At 33.3% G+C, this 17690-nt stretch overlaps 1 protein-coding gene across 1 annotated transcript; it reads left to right on the top strand.

Annotated features, from left to right (window-relative positions):
- Positions 1 to 4131: 4131 nt before the first annotated feature.
- LOC141672673 (putative nucleoredoxin 1) lies at positions 4132 to 7525 on the top strand. Its single transcript, XM_074479327.1, has 4 exons — positions 4132 to 4434; positions 4670 to 5167; positions 5285 to 5770; positions 6814 to 7525. The coding sequence occupies exons 1-4, from the start codon at positions 4192 to 4194 to the stop codon at positions 7327 to 7329; spliced, it is 1743 nt and encodes a 580-aa protein (XP_074335428.1). The 5' UTR covers positions 4132 to 4191; the 3' UTR covers positions 7330 to 7525.
- Positions 7526 to 17690: the final 10165 nt, after the last annotated feature.

The following is a 17690-nucleotide window of genomic DNA, read 5'->3' as shown; positions in this document are numbered from 1 at the left end:
ATCAACCCTTAGAATATACGTCTTCCTTTTTCATGGAAGGGCGTTTAAACCAACTATACCGGGGAATCAACCCTCGGGGCTCCAGGATTTCCAAATTTTGCAAGTAGTCGACTTTGTTACTCCCTTTTCAAGTTTCTTCTCCTCCAATAAATCACGAGTTTTATGAGACAAATATTCTCTTATCATCATCCTAAGCTTTAAGTCCTTGAGGCCCTCGAGGCTTGGGACATCCTTCTTCGGTCGGTCACTTCATGGACGTCACCTTCTTGGAGTGGCATCCTTATCACTTCAGATTTTATCATCCTCTGTACAGGGACTGGAATAATCACAAATTTGGTCATTGATGGGTTTCAATCCTTGAACATAAGGGGATGTACAACCTTTGCAAGGTTGATGTTGAATTCTGCTTCCTTGGTCATAATCTTTAAATCTATATCCCGGATCATCCGCGGTTTGGGAAAGGAGAACATTGGTAGAGCTAAGGTCTCAACTACCATCTGAAATTGGGGATTCGACCCTTAAACTTAAGGATTATATCTTCTGAACTTGGGGATCTTAAATCGTCCCTTCAGGTTAAGATCGGGTTTTTGCATAACACACCTCTATACTTGTTAAATCTTGTTGATGTGCTCCTTATGAGCTCAAATTCTTTCTTGTAATGGTTTGAGGAATCACCCCTTCGTGCCCTCGAGACTGAGAAAATATTCTGACAACAGGCTCTTTGATTGGTCGTCTTCTTCTTAGTTTGGTCTTCTTACCAGATTAACGATCATTGTCTTAGATATTGGGACAAAAGAAATCTTTGACTCATTTACGAATAGGGCTCAACCCTTGCAAATATCAGAATTCTACTCCTAATGCGGTCGACGCCGAAGTTTATTTTAATCAGGTGGGTTAGCTTCCTCCTAGAAGAAAACATAATTTTTAACATCTGAAATACGATTGGGGATTCATCCCTTGGTTTTCTACTCCTTGAGATTGGGTATCGGTCCTTTGAATCAACGTTCGGGTCAAAAGAAATCTCATAATTATGGGACCGAATTCTTGATTTTGTGATTGAGAGTTGTAGTACTCCAATGATGGAAGCGACAACTTGAGTTGTGGCTGGTAGATCTTGATTGCTTCATGATTTCAGATCTTTTTGGGGTTTTCGGATGTGTGTTTTATGAGCACAGATCCTCTTCTTTATGATTTGGGAATTCATCCTTTCACGTCTTCGGGGCTAAAAACGCCCTTTGGCAACAGGTTCCTCAATCGGCTGCACCCTTCTTGGGGCGATCTCCTCTTCATATGAATGATCACTATCCTCGATATGGTGATCATAGAAATCGTAACTTCTTCCTTCAATAAGGTTTAACCCTTACAAATACTGATGTTCATACTCCTCATGTACTCGGTCTTGCGTTCTTCCTCAAAATTTTACATCCCGTAAGATGGGTGATCATTCACCCTTGAGGCAAGCATAATTATTAACATCTAAAATTCAGGTGCTCATTAGTGAGAGTACCATCTATAGTTTGGGACTCTTCCCTTGATTCTTCATCCCCTAGAGTTGGAGACCATTCTTTGGATCAGTAATTAGGTAATAGGGATCTCCATCCCTAAGAGATCAGTTCCTCAGATATTGAAGTTTGACTGTGGTGGAGTCTCAACATTGGATGCAATATTACAAATCTCATCAGGTAGTTTCTCGGTACTTCTTCGTGCTTTCATGGTTGTCGTCCTCTTCCCACAGACGGCGCCAAATGTTATGGATAAAAAACATGTATTTATTTATTGCGTGTATTTAATGTTAAGATTTGATAAGCTTCGAGCTTTAATGATTGCGTTTGTGTTTTGTGGCTTGAATCTGCCCTCACAAGATGCCTACGTACCTTGGCGTATGCCAAGGATCAAACCAAAACGTAGTTCTTGGTGATGCTTGCCCTCGGGGCTATGGCAGCAAGAGCTCACCTAGGACGTAGTGACTTTCATGTCCTTCGAGGACTGAGTCTAAAACATCATTCCAGGTAATGGCCTTGTGGCTTATAGGACGCCTTCGCGGCTTTACGATGCTTAAAGCTGTCTTCCAAAATGTGGTTTCATGGTGGTGACGTCTCGAGCTCTTGTTCCCAAAGCGTTCTACTGAAATTGAAGGGTAAGACCCTTTATATAGACGTTGAGAGTCTGAGCATTCAGGTAGAATTGGGAGACTTGATGGGCAAGTCTCCACCTCAGATTGGACTTTGGAGTCTTAGAAAGCAGGAATTAATTTCCTTCTGAATTTGGGTTGCTTGGAGGCTACTTCTTATAGAAGTAGTTACTTATTTGAACACATTAATTGGGTTGTTTAATTAGCCCCTTTATTAATTACGAATTTAATAAATAGTTAGGGTTTTAGGCCTCATTATTTGGGCATTCTCCTTTGACTAAATCAGGTCTAATTAATCCGATATTAACTCCGCAATTAGGGTTATTTTTATTCCCTATCAGGATTTGTTTCTAAATGTTTATTATCTTTCCTATTAATTCAAATGTATATACTTCTTTATATACAACTTCAAATTTAAATAGGAAATTATGATTTAAGTTAGTTGAGTAAAAGTTAAAATTTAAATAAATTCTGAATAGGATTGTCTTCTAAATATATATTAGCTTCCCTATTAATTTGAGTAAATAAATTCTATATAGGATTGACTTCTAAATATTTATTATTTTTCCTATTTAATTTGAATAAACAAATTCTAAATTCTAAATAGGATTGACTTCTAAATATTTATTATCTTCCCTATTAATTGGAGTAAATAAATTCTATATAGGATTGACTTCTAAATATTTAATATCTTTCCTATTTAATTTGAATAAATAAATTCTAAATAGGATTGATTTCTAAATATTTATTACCTTCCCTATTAATTCAAATATATAAAAGAAAATTTAATTTTATTGAGTTAAAATTTAGGGGCTCTATAAAAATAGAGAAATAATTTTTAGACGATTTTGGAACTCGCGTTTTCCTTTATATATAAAGAAGATAAAGATATTGATGATTTATAATTATATTTATACTATACGCGAAACATGGTTTCGTTTGGTCGGTTGGTTAACCGTATGTTAACCCCTTCCAAAAAAAAGTTTAAACGAATAATATTTAATTAAAAAAATAAAATTATGTCTCTAACATAACTACAAACTCTATGAATTATTATCCAACTTAATTTTAATCGCACTCAACTTCTTTCTTACCACCAAACACTTTCAAAATTAATTTTAGTAATTCAAATTATAACATAATAAAATAATTATTAAATCAAGAAAATATTAAAAAAACAATAGCAAATCATCCACATACATCATTGTTATTCAAAACTTCCACTTTACAACAGCCTGTGCACCCGCTCAGCGAATGACTTTTTAAGATTTTAACTATCTAAATTTTGAAGACTTCAATAATATAATATATATAAAATAATACGTAAATATTTTAACTTCATTAATCTCAATAATATATTATTATTATTTTTTATTATTTATTTTTATAAAATATTAAAATAATAAAATTACATATGTTATAATCAGTCTGTGCATCGTACTGGTTATACACTAGTTATATGCTAAACAGTATGTACCTTCCAAAATAAAGTTTAAACAAATAATATTTAATTAAAAAAATAAAATTATGTATCTAGCATAACTACAAACTCGATGCATTATTATCCAACTTAATTTTAATCGCACTCAACTTTTTTCTTACCACTTTCATATGGAACCAAACACTTCCAAAATTAATTTTAGTAATTCAAATTATAACATAACAATATAATTATTAAATAAAAAAAACAATAGCAAATCATCCGCATATACACACCCTCTCAGCGAAATGACCTACACTTTTAAAAAATTTAACTATCGAAATTTTAAATACTTCAATAATATAATAAATACAAAATAATATGTAAATATTTTAACTTCATTAATCTAAATAATATATAATAATTATTTTTTATAATTTATTTTTATAAATATAAATATAAATATAAATAATTAATATATCGATGATTGAACGTAATCTATTTTGTATTGTTTCACAAAAAGAAAAATAAAAGAAACTTGCTAAACATGCACTGAACAGAACCCATATATATATATACAATCCCCATATAGCCTGTTGTGACCAATCTTGTCCACAATTAGGGTTTTGAGAAATCGGCAATGAGTCTTACAGAAAGATATATGGCCCAATGGAAGAAAACGATTAAACATGCAAAGAATCGGGATTGCAAGCGTAAATATCAACCACCACCACCGGAAAGAGAAATTACAAAGAGCTCAGTTAGGGATATTCTCTTAAATAAAAGTCATCCATGGGGGTATGACAAACTTGGCAACACTAACCTATTTGATCTCTTCGGTGCAGCGAATACAAAATATCTCTACACAAGCAAAGGCCGTAAGGTAAAGTTTAATGCTAATTGACGATTCTATATTTTTAATTGTTGTAAGTTTTAATTGTTATTCGTTTTAGAGGAATTATTTGTAAATTTTATTCTTGTTCATTGTCATTGTTGTTAAAATTGGAATGAATCAATTGTTGAAGTCGCCAAATTGGATGAAATTGTTGTTGAAATTGAATTTGTCAAAAGCTAGGATTCCGAATTCTCTGATTTGTTATTCTGTGTTCCCCTCTCAGGTTGAGGTTAAAGATCTTCGGGAAAAATATGTTATTCTCCATCTCTTAAGAGATTACGACAATGTGGAAGTCACTTGGCCAGAAATCATACCCGACTTGATTGAAACTTACCAAGTCTATGGCAGATATGGCACATCTGAGCTTGAGATTGTCTTTGTTTGGCTTGGTGATGACAAGGGCGCGTTCTCTAATCAGTTCTATAGGCCATGGCTTGCTGTCTCACCAAAGGATGAGAGCACCATCAATGTCTTTGCAGAGGAGTTTGACTTTCCTGGCCGGGCGTGTTTTCTTCTTTTTGACGACAACGGATCTTTGTGTCTTTACAATGCCAGAACCAACATCAATGCTTATGGTGTCAAAGGCTTTCCTTTTACCCATAAAAAGATTCAGGAACTAGATATGGATGCTGCCAATCTCCGTTCTCAAATCATTGACCGCAAACAAGTTACATTGCCTGATATTTTGGGTGCTCATGTAATTTCTACGAAAGGAGACGAGGCAAGTTAACATTTTCCATTTCGCTTGATTGATCATTCTAGTACGTTACATGTATTTCGCATTTCCATTCCCATGTATGTTGTGGCTGACTCCATTCATGTTGGTGTATATTTGCAGGTACCTACATCCGACTTAATAAATAAGACCGTGGGTCTTTACATGCTGAACCCATATCCATCTCGTATTATCCTTGAGGAGTTGAAACGTATCTGTGAGGATAAGAAAGATGATTTTGTCTTAATTCCCATCATCACATCGTACCATTCCTCCTGGTCATGGATCAGAGCCGGATGCAGCCATCTCGAACGTAGTATCCCTTGGTACCATCTACCGGGTAATAAGTGTCGCTACTTGCATAAAGTTTTCCATAATAACCTTAAGGAACCGTATCTTTCGTCTGGAGCATGTGATCTAGTTATTCTTAAGGGCGATAAGCATCTTTCTGTCAGCTTGTTTGCCTTGCACATCTTTGCACACTTTGGAGTTGATGCCTACCCGTTTACCATAGAAAACGCTGTGCAAGTGGAAAGGAAGGACCAAGGCGACTTAGTACTGAAGGAAATATTATCGTCCAAGTCTATTTTACGTAGACAAGGGTCTGAGGTATGTGTCATTATTTATGAGCACTATCTAGCATGATATAGTGTTTGTTTCTTTTATATTACAGAGGGGTGGCCGCATTTCACATCGATTTTCAAAATATTTGCCAAATTTTCAAATTTTCAAAAAAATGGCTAACTTTTTATTCCGGATTTCAAAAAAATGGATGTCGTCAACTCCCGTTGAGTCTTCACCTTTAAAGCGTAAATTATAGAATGATGGTTGTTCTTCGTACTTATTTTCAAAATAGTGGTTAAACTTTGATAAATTGTTGAAATCTTTTTTCACCAAAAGAATGGTTTCGTCAAATTGCTACCCGGACTCACATCTTTTACGTCACAGAAAACATATGATATCGTTAAACAAATAGGTACAAACACAACTTAAATAATTATCAGTTTTTTCACTTCTTTTAATTTAATCAAGTGCCCGACTTTTATATTTTTTCAACATCCTCACACAAAAATATGAATAAAAAATTTAGTAAAAATATAGAGAAGAGTTTCCACCCATTGAAAAAACTTATAAACAAAGTGATAATGATTTGTTAATCAACACCTAGTATTAGGATCAATCTAGGAAAACTCTTTAAAACTCTTCTTACAATGAAAATTTAAAAATGTCATTATTTAAAAAATTTAAAAATGTAGCCACTATTTTAAAAATAAGTGTGAAGTACGGCCACAAGTATGCAATTTACACTTTAAATATATTAGTTAACGGAGAAGACTTAACGGGAGTTGACGGAAACCATTTTTTTGAAAGGCGGGAAGAAAAGTCGGCCACTTTTTTGAAAATTTGAAAATTTGGACACTATTTTCAAAATCGGTGTAAAGTACGACCAACACTCTGTAATTTACTCTTATTTTATTGAAGATATAGTTTTTGTTCTTATTATCATGGGTAAAATGCACCTACAGTTAGCTGTAGATTATTTCTTGAAGTCATCACTATAAAGCAATGTAGTATTATCATATACTATTTTCAGTCATGTACTATTTTATTTAAATGTCCTTTAAAACTTGTTCCAATAATCTTTCTGGCAGGAGGTGATCAATGTTTCAGAGCTCGATGGTAAACATGTCTTATTATTGTTTGGGACTCATGGTTGTAAGTCGGAATCATTTGTGTCTACCATGAAGAATTTGTATGTTGACAAGGAACGTAGGAGACATGATGCTAACTTCGAGATTATCTACATTCATTTGGATATCAGTTTAGAATCTACTTCCTTCTCAAGCACTGTCATTGAAATGCCTTGGGTGGTACACTCATCTGAACCAGAGGTTGCAGTTTCCTTGTTCGAGTGTGTGTTTCCCATGTCTGCACACCTCCCTGCCATTGCAGCCTTTGGGGTAAATGGGCATCTAGAAACAAAAGGATCAGACTTAGCTTCTAATGATAAGTTGGTCTCTCAGTATCCACCATTCATACAGGCTGATATGTATGATGAGGTTTATCAAGAACTAAAAGACCAGCACGGATGGGACCTGGAAAACCTCTTTTACTCTCTTGCAGAGACAGAGATCAGCTCTTTAAAGTTTAGACAGATTTATGGCTAATAAAGTCAGATGGCTACTTATATGGATTTAGATATCAGTGAGAAAACTAGGTTCAGCAAAAACTAGAACAATACTGATTTTACGAGGATGTTTTTGTTAGGAAATTTGTACTGATATTGCTTTGACCCTTTTACTTTAATGTGTTTCTGTTCTTGTCTTGATTGGCTTTCGGAATCTATTATATTAATAATGACCCCACGGCACATTTTAATCTATAAATTCTTGAGAAATTTATTTACTCAATACCTTGCTTATTTTGTTAAAAACCTTTATAGTGTATATATATAGGTTGATACCTTTGACGAATATATTAAGGATAGTTACCAGCGTGCTTATGAAATTGAAGTCCTACCCAAATGATGTGTGCACTTGTATTATTTTTATGGATGGAGAGATCTTAGTTTATTGATCAGCCAATAAAGTGTTGTAATGTTAGATGCATTTCTGGTCCAACTAGAAGTACCGGTGGGAAACATTGGTGCAAACATGGTGAGAAAAGCAGCTGCGAAGACCAATGACTTGGCTGGTAATGGGACAACAACATCTGTTGTTCTTGCACAGGGTCTTATCTCTGAAGGTGTTAAAGTCCGTTTGTGACTGATGGTGAATGATGACTGTTGAATATGAGAATATCAAGGTGAACCATTCCTCGTTTGTGCTCTAATAAATTTTAATTAAATGAATATATGTAAACTGTTAGGGTGTTTAAGAAAAGTTTTTTTGCAGCTACTATTAGTTGACAACACTACAACATATTTGCAATCATACAACAGTTTTGCACCGTTGTGTGACATATATAGTTTCCGTTGTCTATCCAACACTCGTGTGATAGAATACCAGACAACGGTTGTTTTAACCCTTGTAATAAGAGAAATTACACAACTGTTTTTAATAGTGGTTACAATCAAGAAGGCACAACGGGTACCATATATTTACCATTGTTGGAACTTTTTTAAAACAACTGTTTCTTTATTGAACTATTGTCTATCTAACTTAACAACAATGGTTTTGTAGAAAAACCATTATTGTTACCTTATACGATATTGTCATAAACAACCGTTTATAAGCTTCTTTTATGAATGTTTTTTTAAAAGACAATGGAGTAAAAGATTTAAACCATTGCAAAAAATATTAAAACACAACTGTTTTTAAAAAAAAATGTGCAGTGAGACATACAACGGTTTTCATCATTTTTTAAGTGGCTTTCACACAACTATTTACAAATTTAATTTCGTTGTTTGAAATAAACCAATTTTAAAATAAAATGGTATTATGACAATCCAATTGTTATTTCACAATTGAAATTAAATTTACAATACAAAAATTCTCTACAAGAATTAGAAGTATAACTTAAAGATTCTCTATACATTTTAATTGGCTCAGCTATTGAAAACATCAAGTCCCATTGGATTAGTGGCTTGCAACTCAAACTGGATGCCATCGAGTTCCCTCTTGAATCTGTCCTTAGAGCTTGCGTAAATCATTTTGCTCTTTACCTTTTATAGTATCAGGACACCTTTGCCGATTTTTTGTTTCATCTAGTTGTTGGGATCCTCTAATTGGAACCAGAACCAGGATCTCATTGTGCTTGAGAATATTACTTGTACCATCTCGGATAGGGAAAATCTCAGTCTCTTTCTTCTCCAAGGCCTCAAAAGACGAAACCCATGGAGTAAATTCAGCACAACAAACATAGAACCTAACCTTGAACTGGATCTTAATAGTTGAGCTGAATTCATAGAAAATTTTGTAAAAGAGAAACAAGATTGGGTGAGTGAGATGGTTAGGGTTTGAAAACTCAAAAACCTAAACCCATCATAATACACACTTAATCCATGTGATTTTAAGCAAAACCGGGTAGAAGGTGGAGAGAGGAGAGAGAAGAGTCGTGGGAGAGAGATGGAAGAGTAGGGAGAGGGAGAACCGATTAGATCTTACAAAGGGGAAGGGGAGAGGTAAGGGGGGAAATGAAAATTAGAAGGGAGGGGGAAATGAAAATTAAAAGGGGGAAACCGAATTTTTTTTGTGAAAAATGAAAAAATCATAAATTATTTTTCTTAAATATATATTATAATTAAATACTTATTTTTTTACTCTATATTAATAGAATAATTTTTATTTTAAATAATTTCACATAATTTTTTATATAAAATCATTTGAAACAAATTTGAAAATTTTAAATTATTTTTCTACATAACTAAAGTTAATATATATTAACATTGTGCAAGATGATCATACAAATATTTTTTAAGAAATTAATTATTTAATCAAGAAAGAGTCTTATTTATTGGAATTGCACTACTATTTTATTTTCATTATAAAATCATACAAGATAAATTTAAAATTTTTTGAATAATTTTTTATATGATTACTATCGATATATCACAATACAATTGGATCTTCGAAAATATCATTTAAAAAAATTACTATGTTGATAGAAAAATATCTCAATAATTTTTTCATATGACTAAAATTGATATATCTTAACATCCGTACGGTTGGATCGTCGAAAAAATCATTTTAAAAATTAATCTTGTAAATCGGGAACGAGTCTCGTTGTCGGGAGGGGTACTTTTACCGGATTTTTCTAATCCTGACATGCAAGATGAAGTTCATATTTTTTAATAATTTTTTCATATGACTAAAATTGATATATCTTAACATCCGTACGGTTGGATCGTCGAAAAAATTATTTTAAAAATTAATCTTGTAAATCGGGAACGAGTCTCGTTGTCGGGAGGGGTACTTTTACCGGATTTTTCTAATCCTGACATGCAAGATGAAGTTCATATTTTTTAATAATTTTTTCATATGACTAAAATTGATATATCTTAACATCCGTACGGTTGGATCGTCGAAAAAATCATTTTAAAAATTAATCTTGTAAATCGGGAACGAGTCTCGTTGTCGGGAGGGGTACTTTTACCGGATTTTTCTAATCCTGACATGCAAGATGAAGTTCATATTTTTTAATAATTTTTTCATATGACTAAAATTGATATATCTTAACATCCGTACGGTTGGATCGTCGAAAAAATCATTTTAAAAATTAATCTTGTAAATCGGGAACGAGTCTCGTTGTCGGGAGGGGTACTTTTACCGGATTTTTCTAATCCTGACATGCAAGATGAAGTTCATATTTTTTAATAATTTTTTCATATGACTAAAATTGATATATCTTAACATCCGTACGGTTGGATGGTCGAAAAAATCATTTTAAAAATTAATCTTGTAAATCGGGAACGAGTCTCGTTGTCGGGAGGGGTACTTTTACCGGATTTTTCTAATCCTGACATGCAAGATGAAGTTCATATTTTTTAATAATTTTTTCATATGACTAAAATTGATATATCTTAACATCCGTACGGTTGGATCGTCGAAAAAATCATTTTAAAAATTAATCTTGTAAATCGCGAACGAGTCTCTTTGTCGGGAGGGGTACTTTTACCGGATTTTTCTAATCCTGACATGCAAGATGAAGTTCATATTTTTTAATAATTTTTTCATATGACTAAAATTGATATATCTTAACATCCGTACGGTTGGATCGTCGAAAAAATCATTTTAAAAATTAATCTTGTAAATCGGGAACGAGTCTCGTTGTCGGGAGGGGTACTTTTACCGGATTTTTCTAATCCTGACATGCAAGATGAAGTTCATATTTTTTAATAATTTTTTTATATGACTAAAATTGATATATCTTAACATCCGTACGGTTGGATCGTCGAAAAAATCATTTTAAAAATTAATCTTGCAAATCGGGAACGAGTCTCGTTGTCCGGAGGGGTACTTTTACCGGATTTTTCTAATCCTGACATGCAAGATGAAGTTCATATTTTTTAATAATTTTTTCATATGACTAAAATTGATATATCTTAACATCCGTACGGTTGGATCGTCGAAAAAATCATTTTAAAAATTAATCTTGTAAATCGGGAACGAGTCTCGTTGTCGGGAGGGGTACTTTTACCGGATTTTTCTAATCCTGACATGCAAGATGAAATTCATATTTTTTAATAATTTTTTCATATGACTAAAATTGATATATCTTAACATCCGTACGGTTGGATCGTCGAAAAAATCATTTTAAAAATTAATCTTGTAAATCGGGAACGAGTCTCGTTGTCGGGAGGGGTACTTTTACCGGATTTTTCTAATCCTGACATGCAAGATGAAGTTCATATTTTTTAATAATTTTTTCATATGACTAAAATTGATATATCTTAACATCCGTACGGTTGGATCGTCGAAAAAATCATTTTAAAAATTAATCTTGCAAATCGGGAACGAGTCTCGTTGTCCGGAGGGGTACTTTTACCGGATTTTTCTAATCCTGACATGCAAGATGAAGTTCATATTTTTTAATAATTTTTTCATATGACTAAAATTGATATATCTTAACATCCGTACGGTTGGATCGTCGAAAAAATCATTTTAAAAATTAATCTTGTAAATCGGGAACGAGTCTCGTTGTCGGGAGGGGTACTTTTACCGGATTTTTCTAATCCTGACATGCAAGATGAAGTTCATATTTTTTAATAATTTTTTCATATGACTAAAATTGATATATCTTAACATCCGTACGGTTGGATCGTCGAAAAAATCATTTTAAAAATTAATCTTGCAAATCGGGAACGAGTCTCGTTGTCGGGAGGGGTACTTTTACCGGATTTTTCTAATCCTGACATGTAAGATGAAGTTCATATTTTTTAATAATTTTTTCATATGACTAAAATTGATATATCTTAACATCCGTACGGTTGGATCGTCGAAAAAATCATTTTAAAAATTAATCTTGCAAATCGGGAACGAGTCTCGTTGTCTGGAGGGGTACTTTTACCGGATTTTTCTAATCCTGACATGCAAGATGAAGTTCATATTTTTTAATAATTTTTTCATATGACTAAAATTGATATATATTAACATCCGTACGGTTGGATCGTCGAAAAAATCATTTTAAAAATTAATCTTGCAAATCGGGAACGAGTCTCGTTGTCCGGAGGGGTACTTTTACCGGATTTTTCTAATCCTGACATGCAAGATGAAGTTCATATTTTTTAATAATTTTTTCATATGACTAAAATTGATATATCTTAACATCCGTACGGTTGGATCGTCGAAAAAATCATTTTAAAAATTAATCTTGTAAATCGGGAACGAGTCTCGTTGTCGGGAGGGGTACTTTTACCGGATTTTTCTAATCCTGACATGCAAGATGAAGTTCATATTTTTTAATAATTTTTTCATATGACTAAAATTGATATATCTTAACATCCGTACGGTCCGATCGTCGAAAAAATCATTTTAAAAATTAATCTTGTAAATCGGGAACGAGTCTCGTTGTCGGGAGGGGTACTTTTACCGGATTTTTCTAATCCTGACATGCAAGATGAAGTTCATATTTTTTAATAATTTTTTCATATGACTAAAATTGATATATCTTAACATCCGTACGGTTGGATCGTCGAAAAAATCATTTTAAAAATTAATCTTGTAAATCGGGAACGAGTCTCGTTGTCGGGAGGGGTACTTTTACCGGATTTTTCTAATCCTGACATGCAAGATGAAGTTCATATTTTTTAATAATTTTTTCATATGACTAAAATTGATATATCTTAACATCCGTACGGTCCGATCGTCGAAAAAATCATTTTAAAAATTAATCTTGTAAATCGGGAACGAGTCTCGTTGTCGGGAGGGGTACTTTTACCGGATTTTTCTAGTCCTGACATGCAAGATGAAGTTCATATTTTTTAATAATTTTTTCATATGACTAAAATTGATATATCTTAACATCTGTACGGTTGGATCGTCGAAAAAATCATTTTAAAAATTAATCTTGTAAATCGGGAACGAGTCACGTTGTCGGGATGGGTACTTTTACCGGATTTTTCTAATCCTGACATGCAAGATGAAGTTCCTATTTTTTAATAATTTTTTCATATGACTAAAATTGATATATCTTAACATCCGTACGGTCCGATCGTCGAAAAAATCATTTTAAAAATTAATCTTGTAAATCGGGAACGAGTCTCGTTGTCGGGAGGGGTACTTTTACCGGATTTTTCTAATCCTGACATGCAAGATGAAGTTCATATTTTTTAATAATTTTTTCATATGACTAAAATTGATATATCTTAACATCCGTACGGTTGGATCGTCGAAAAAAATCATTTTAGAAATTAATCTTGTAAACCGGAAATCTCATTTATAGAGTAATACTTTTACAATGGTTTCCTTGAAACACCATTGTGTAAAGATAAAATAAGACAACACTTTTTTATTATAAAACCGTTGTGTGAGCATATCAGCTTTTTTCAATCTAACGGCTAATATCTAATCTCATTTCAATCAAGGGCTATCATTCAGACACTTCAGCAATCCGAGTAAAATGTTTACAACCAATCATGGGGTGCCTCCTCATCAGGTGGTGCCCATTGAAATTATAAAATAACTATTTCAGACAACTGTTTTGTTCCGTTGTATGAAGTTTTCTAAGACAACCCTTGTAAAAACTGTTGTGTGAATTACACAACGTAATATCTAAAAGCTTGTATGAGACCAACTAAGACAACACTTTTGTTTTAACATAAAACCGTTGTATAAGAATTCAGCTATTTTTCGATCTAACGGCCAATATCAAATCTCATATCAATGAAGGGCTCTCATTTCGCCACGTCAGCAATCCTTGTGAATGATTTACCACCTATCACGTGCTGCCACCTCAATACGTGGTACCCATTGAAATTCCTCAGACAACGGTTTCGTTCCGTTGTTTGATGGTTTAGAGGACAACCTTTCTAAAAAACCGTTGTCTCAATTACACAATGTAATGTCAAAACCGTTGTCTTATATCCCTATACGTTAACATAGTAACAACGGTTTGTAATCGTTATGTTAAAGATCTACAACAACACTATATTTAAAAAACTATTGTTTGACTCGATGAGAGGATACAACTTGTACAACAGTTTAAAAAAGATGAATATCCGTTGTTTGTTCTGGATCTCACACAACTGTTTTTTCTGTAAAATCAATTCACCGTTGTATGATTTTTTAGGACGACGGTTTTTTTTTAACCGTTGTTTGTCAAGTGTTGTCTGATTGCAAATTTCTTGTAGTGCAAGAAAGTAACAAATGCAAGGGATCTTTGTAAATGTCTGAGAAGATGCCATTGGAGGTAGCTCCGTTGTCTGATACTCTATTTTTCCGTTGACTATTGAGCCGCCGTCTGTTAGTTGGATCAGACAACAGGTATAAGATGTTGTGTGAGATTGTACACACAATGATTGTGGATTAAGCCCGTTGTATTACATCCAGAAAAGACAATATTTTTTGCTTATTTTTGTCGTAACAAGCGACATTACTCAGGGGTTCTCACAAACTCATAAAACCGTTGTGTAGGCTGTCACTGAGAGTATAACATTAAAATCAATCCTACAACACTTATTGTTGTATAAACTTTGTTGTGTACCTAGATAGACAACAAAAATGAAAATGAGCTCATAGAACTCTTGTAATAAATTTCTACACACAACGGTTTTATATTTTAATGTATGACATGATCTGATACATACAACTGTTTACTTGTCCCAACGTGTTGTATGAATACCTTTGATACAATATATTAAAATTTTATAGACAATGGTTTGATGGTGATGTTGTATGAGTTAATTTTGCACGAAGGTTTTGTTTATGAAAGCATTGTTTTACTATTAAAGATATGATATTTTTAATGAAGCTTGGTTATTAAAAGCGTTGCCTTTCTCAAAATATAACAAGTAATTAAATAAATGTAACTTTGCAAATCTGAAAAAAAACTCTAAATTTAATCTATGATTGAAAATCATGGCAACATAGTTATACAAAAGCTAAAAGCATATTCATATCCCTGCCTTCGTGAGTCTAAGATTTCTACTACAACTTAAAGAAAATACAGAGTCTACAAGGATTTGACGTTGGTTACTCAAAGCTCACTTAGCCTTTTCAGCTTCACTTGGCGTCTCCCGTAAGAGCTATGTTGTCCTTGCAATATCATTACAGCATGTGGTAGGCAATTTCCCAATATGGAGAAAACAATCTTCAAAATAAATCGATAACCACTCTAAGTTAATGTTTTCTTCCTGCATAATAAGAAAATCAAAGAACTGATATCATTTCCTCTTTCTGTATGAACATGAGCTATATCACGCTTGACTCTTTGAAATTGCCTCTGGAATAGTTATCAGAAAACAAGACAATTACATTAAAGATCTCAGTTTCATTTGTAGAAAACATAGAAGTGATAGCCCAAAACATTATATATTGAAAAATGCATTTATTTGATTTATATGTGTACTTGGATAATCAAGTTTTTATTTCTGTTTATTGGCAACAAATATTGTATTAAAGCACACCACGGTATAGGTCTGGTTATTAACACAAACAAAACTTGATGCAACCGAGCTCGTTTTTCAAATATTTTGTTCTTCTATGGAACTGATGGTGCAAATTCCTTTAGGATCAATGCGTTGGTGTTGGCAGGGTTAGAAACTACCAAGACCTAAATTAAGAGACTATTCAAATTAGAACAAAACCAATGATAAAAAGAATGTGAAACTAGCAACACATGTGTATATAAGAACACCACAACAAACATTATAAAAATATGTAAATTTAAACGTACAATCAAAATCAAAATTATACATCAGAAGCTATATAGTAATCATACAAATTGAATTCTTATCCCTCATCTCAGTTCCTAATAGAGTGCATAAGATAATCAGGAACAAGTAGAATGTTGCGTACTAGTTTCTTTTGGCATTTAAATATAAATGCCTCTCCCTAAATTATTCTGTACGTCAAATGCATACATCTTCAGATAAAACAATTGTACACAAATATCTCTTGCTTGGCTTCACTAAGATTCAAGTTACAGATTATGATGATAAGAAGGAATTTCAGTTACCTTGCAGTTTGCAGCATCATACTTCTCAAGAGCCAAGATTGACTCTTGTAAATGGACACATTTTTTGTCATCACATCCTTCCTTTCCATGCCTTTTTTTCTAGGGAATCCACCAACCATTACTGCACAGTTAACTCCAGTGCATGCCTCGACAACATCAGTTGTTGCAACAACACATGTTACAAGTTATAATACAGAAAGGTATTAAATAAAAAGTTATACCGATGTTCTAATTATTTCTTTTTCATTTATAAGTTACAACTTACAACCAAAGAGTGTAAGAATTAACCCTTTAAGAGATGAAACGCAGCATCCACCAACTACATTTTCACTCCATTCAATGCCTTGGCAGCTGGTGGAATATCGAGCATGTGGAGGATTACAAGTTGGTCAACACCCAGCATCACTCCTCTGACAATCATCGGCACAAGAGCATATCCAATTTGTCTAAAGGCCAAGAACTAGTCATACAAACCTTTCATTTAGCTAGCAATCGAATCATGAGATTTAAACCCGTTCAATGGAAATGAGATTCTTCTAATACAAGCTTATACTGAAATCTAATTATCAGTTTTATTAACCAAGTTAAGATTCATCCTACTCTCTAGTAATCTACTGACAGGTATAAGGTGAGAAGTCCTGCTAGGTAATTAAAAATAATTCTCGCATAATTTTTATCAACAAAAAGATAAGAAGCCATTTCAGTTAATGAAAATAATGAATTCAGTTCAAGACAATGTTAAGAAAACAATGAATTCAGTTCAAGACAGTATGCATACCTTACATCCATAGGTCAAATAACCCCCTAAAAACTTAAATTTCCTCTTGTATACGACCAATAGAAGATCAATTGCCCCCTAAATAGAAGAATTTAGACCTTATAAATGCCGTAATCGAGGCCCTTTTCGATCGTGTACTCAACAGAAGCAGGTCTCTGAGAGCCTTCCACCTTGGGAACTGAGTCAGTTACTGAGTCAACTACTGAGTCAAGTGGCGAGTCAGGTACATTTTCCACTTCTAAATCGGATGCGTTTCTTGACGAGTCAGTGCAATACGAGAGAGAGGAGAGATTTGTAGTAGTAATAGGAGATAGTTTTGTACGAGATATTGAGAAAAGAGAACAAAATAGAGTTCTTGAGAGTGAAGATGCCATTGATTTTAATGGAAAAAATTTTGAGTTTGAGCCCTAGAATTGGGAAGATTAGGGTAAAATGAACATACAAATCAATCAAAACAAGGCTAAAATCAAAATAAATATTTATGTATGTATAAATTTTGCATAACCAGGAGAGTAGAGAGGGAGAAGAGCAGGGGAGAGAGAAGGGAAGAGAGAGATGAGAGAATGAAAAGATATTCAGATCTGTGAAGCAATTAGACCGCACTATTTGTTAAGGAGGGGTGTCATTTGGAGAAAA

Source organism: Apium graveolens, chromosome 7 (genome assembly GCF_009905375.1).
Source record: "Apium graveolens cultivar Ventura chromosome 7, ASM990537v1, whole genome shotgun sequence".
In the NCBI taxonomy this organism is placed as follows: Eukaryota; Viridiplantae; Streptophyta; class Magnoliopsida; order Apiales; family Apiaceae; genus Apium; species Apium graveolens.
The sequence above is the reverse complement of the archived record's forward strand: the minus strand, read 5'-3'. Positions and strand labels throughout refer to the sequence as shown.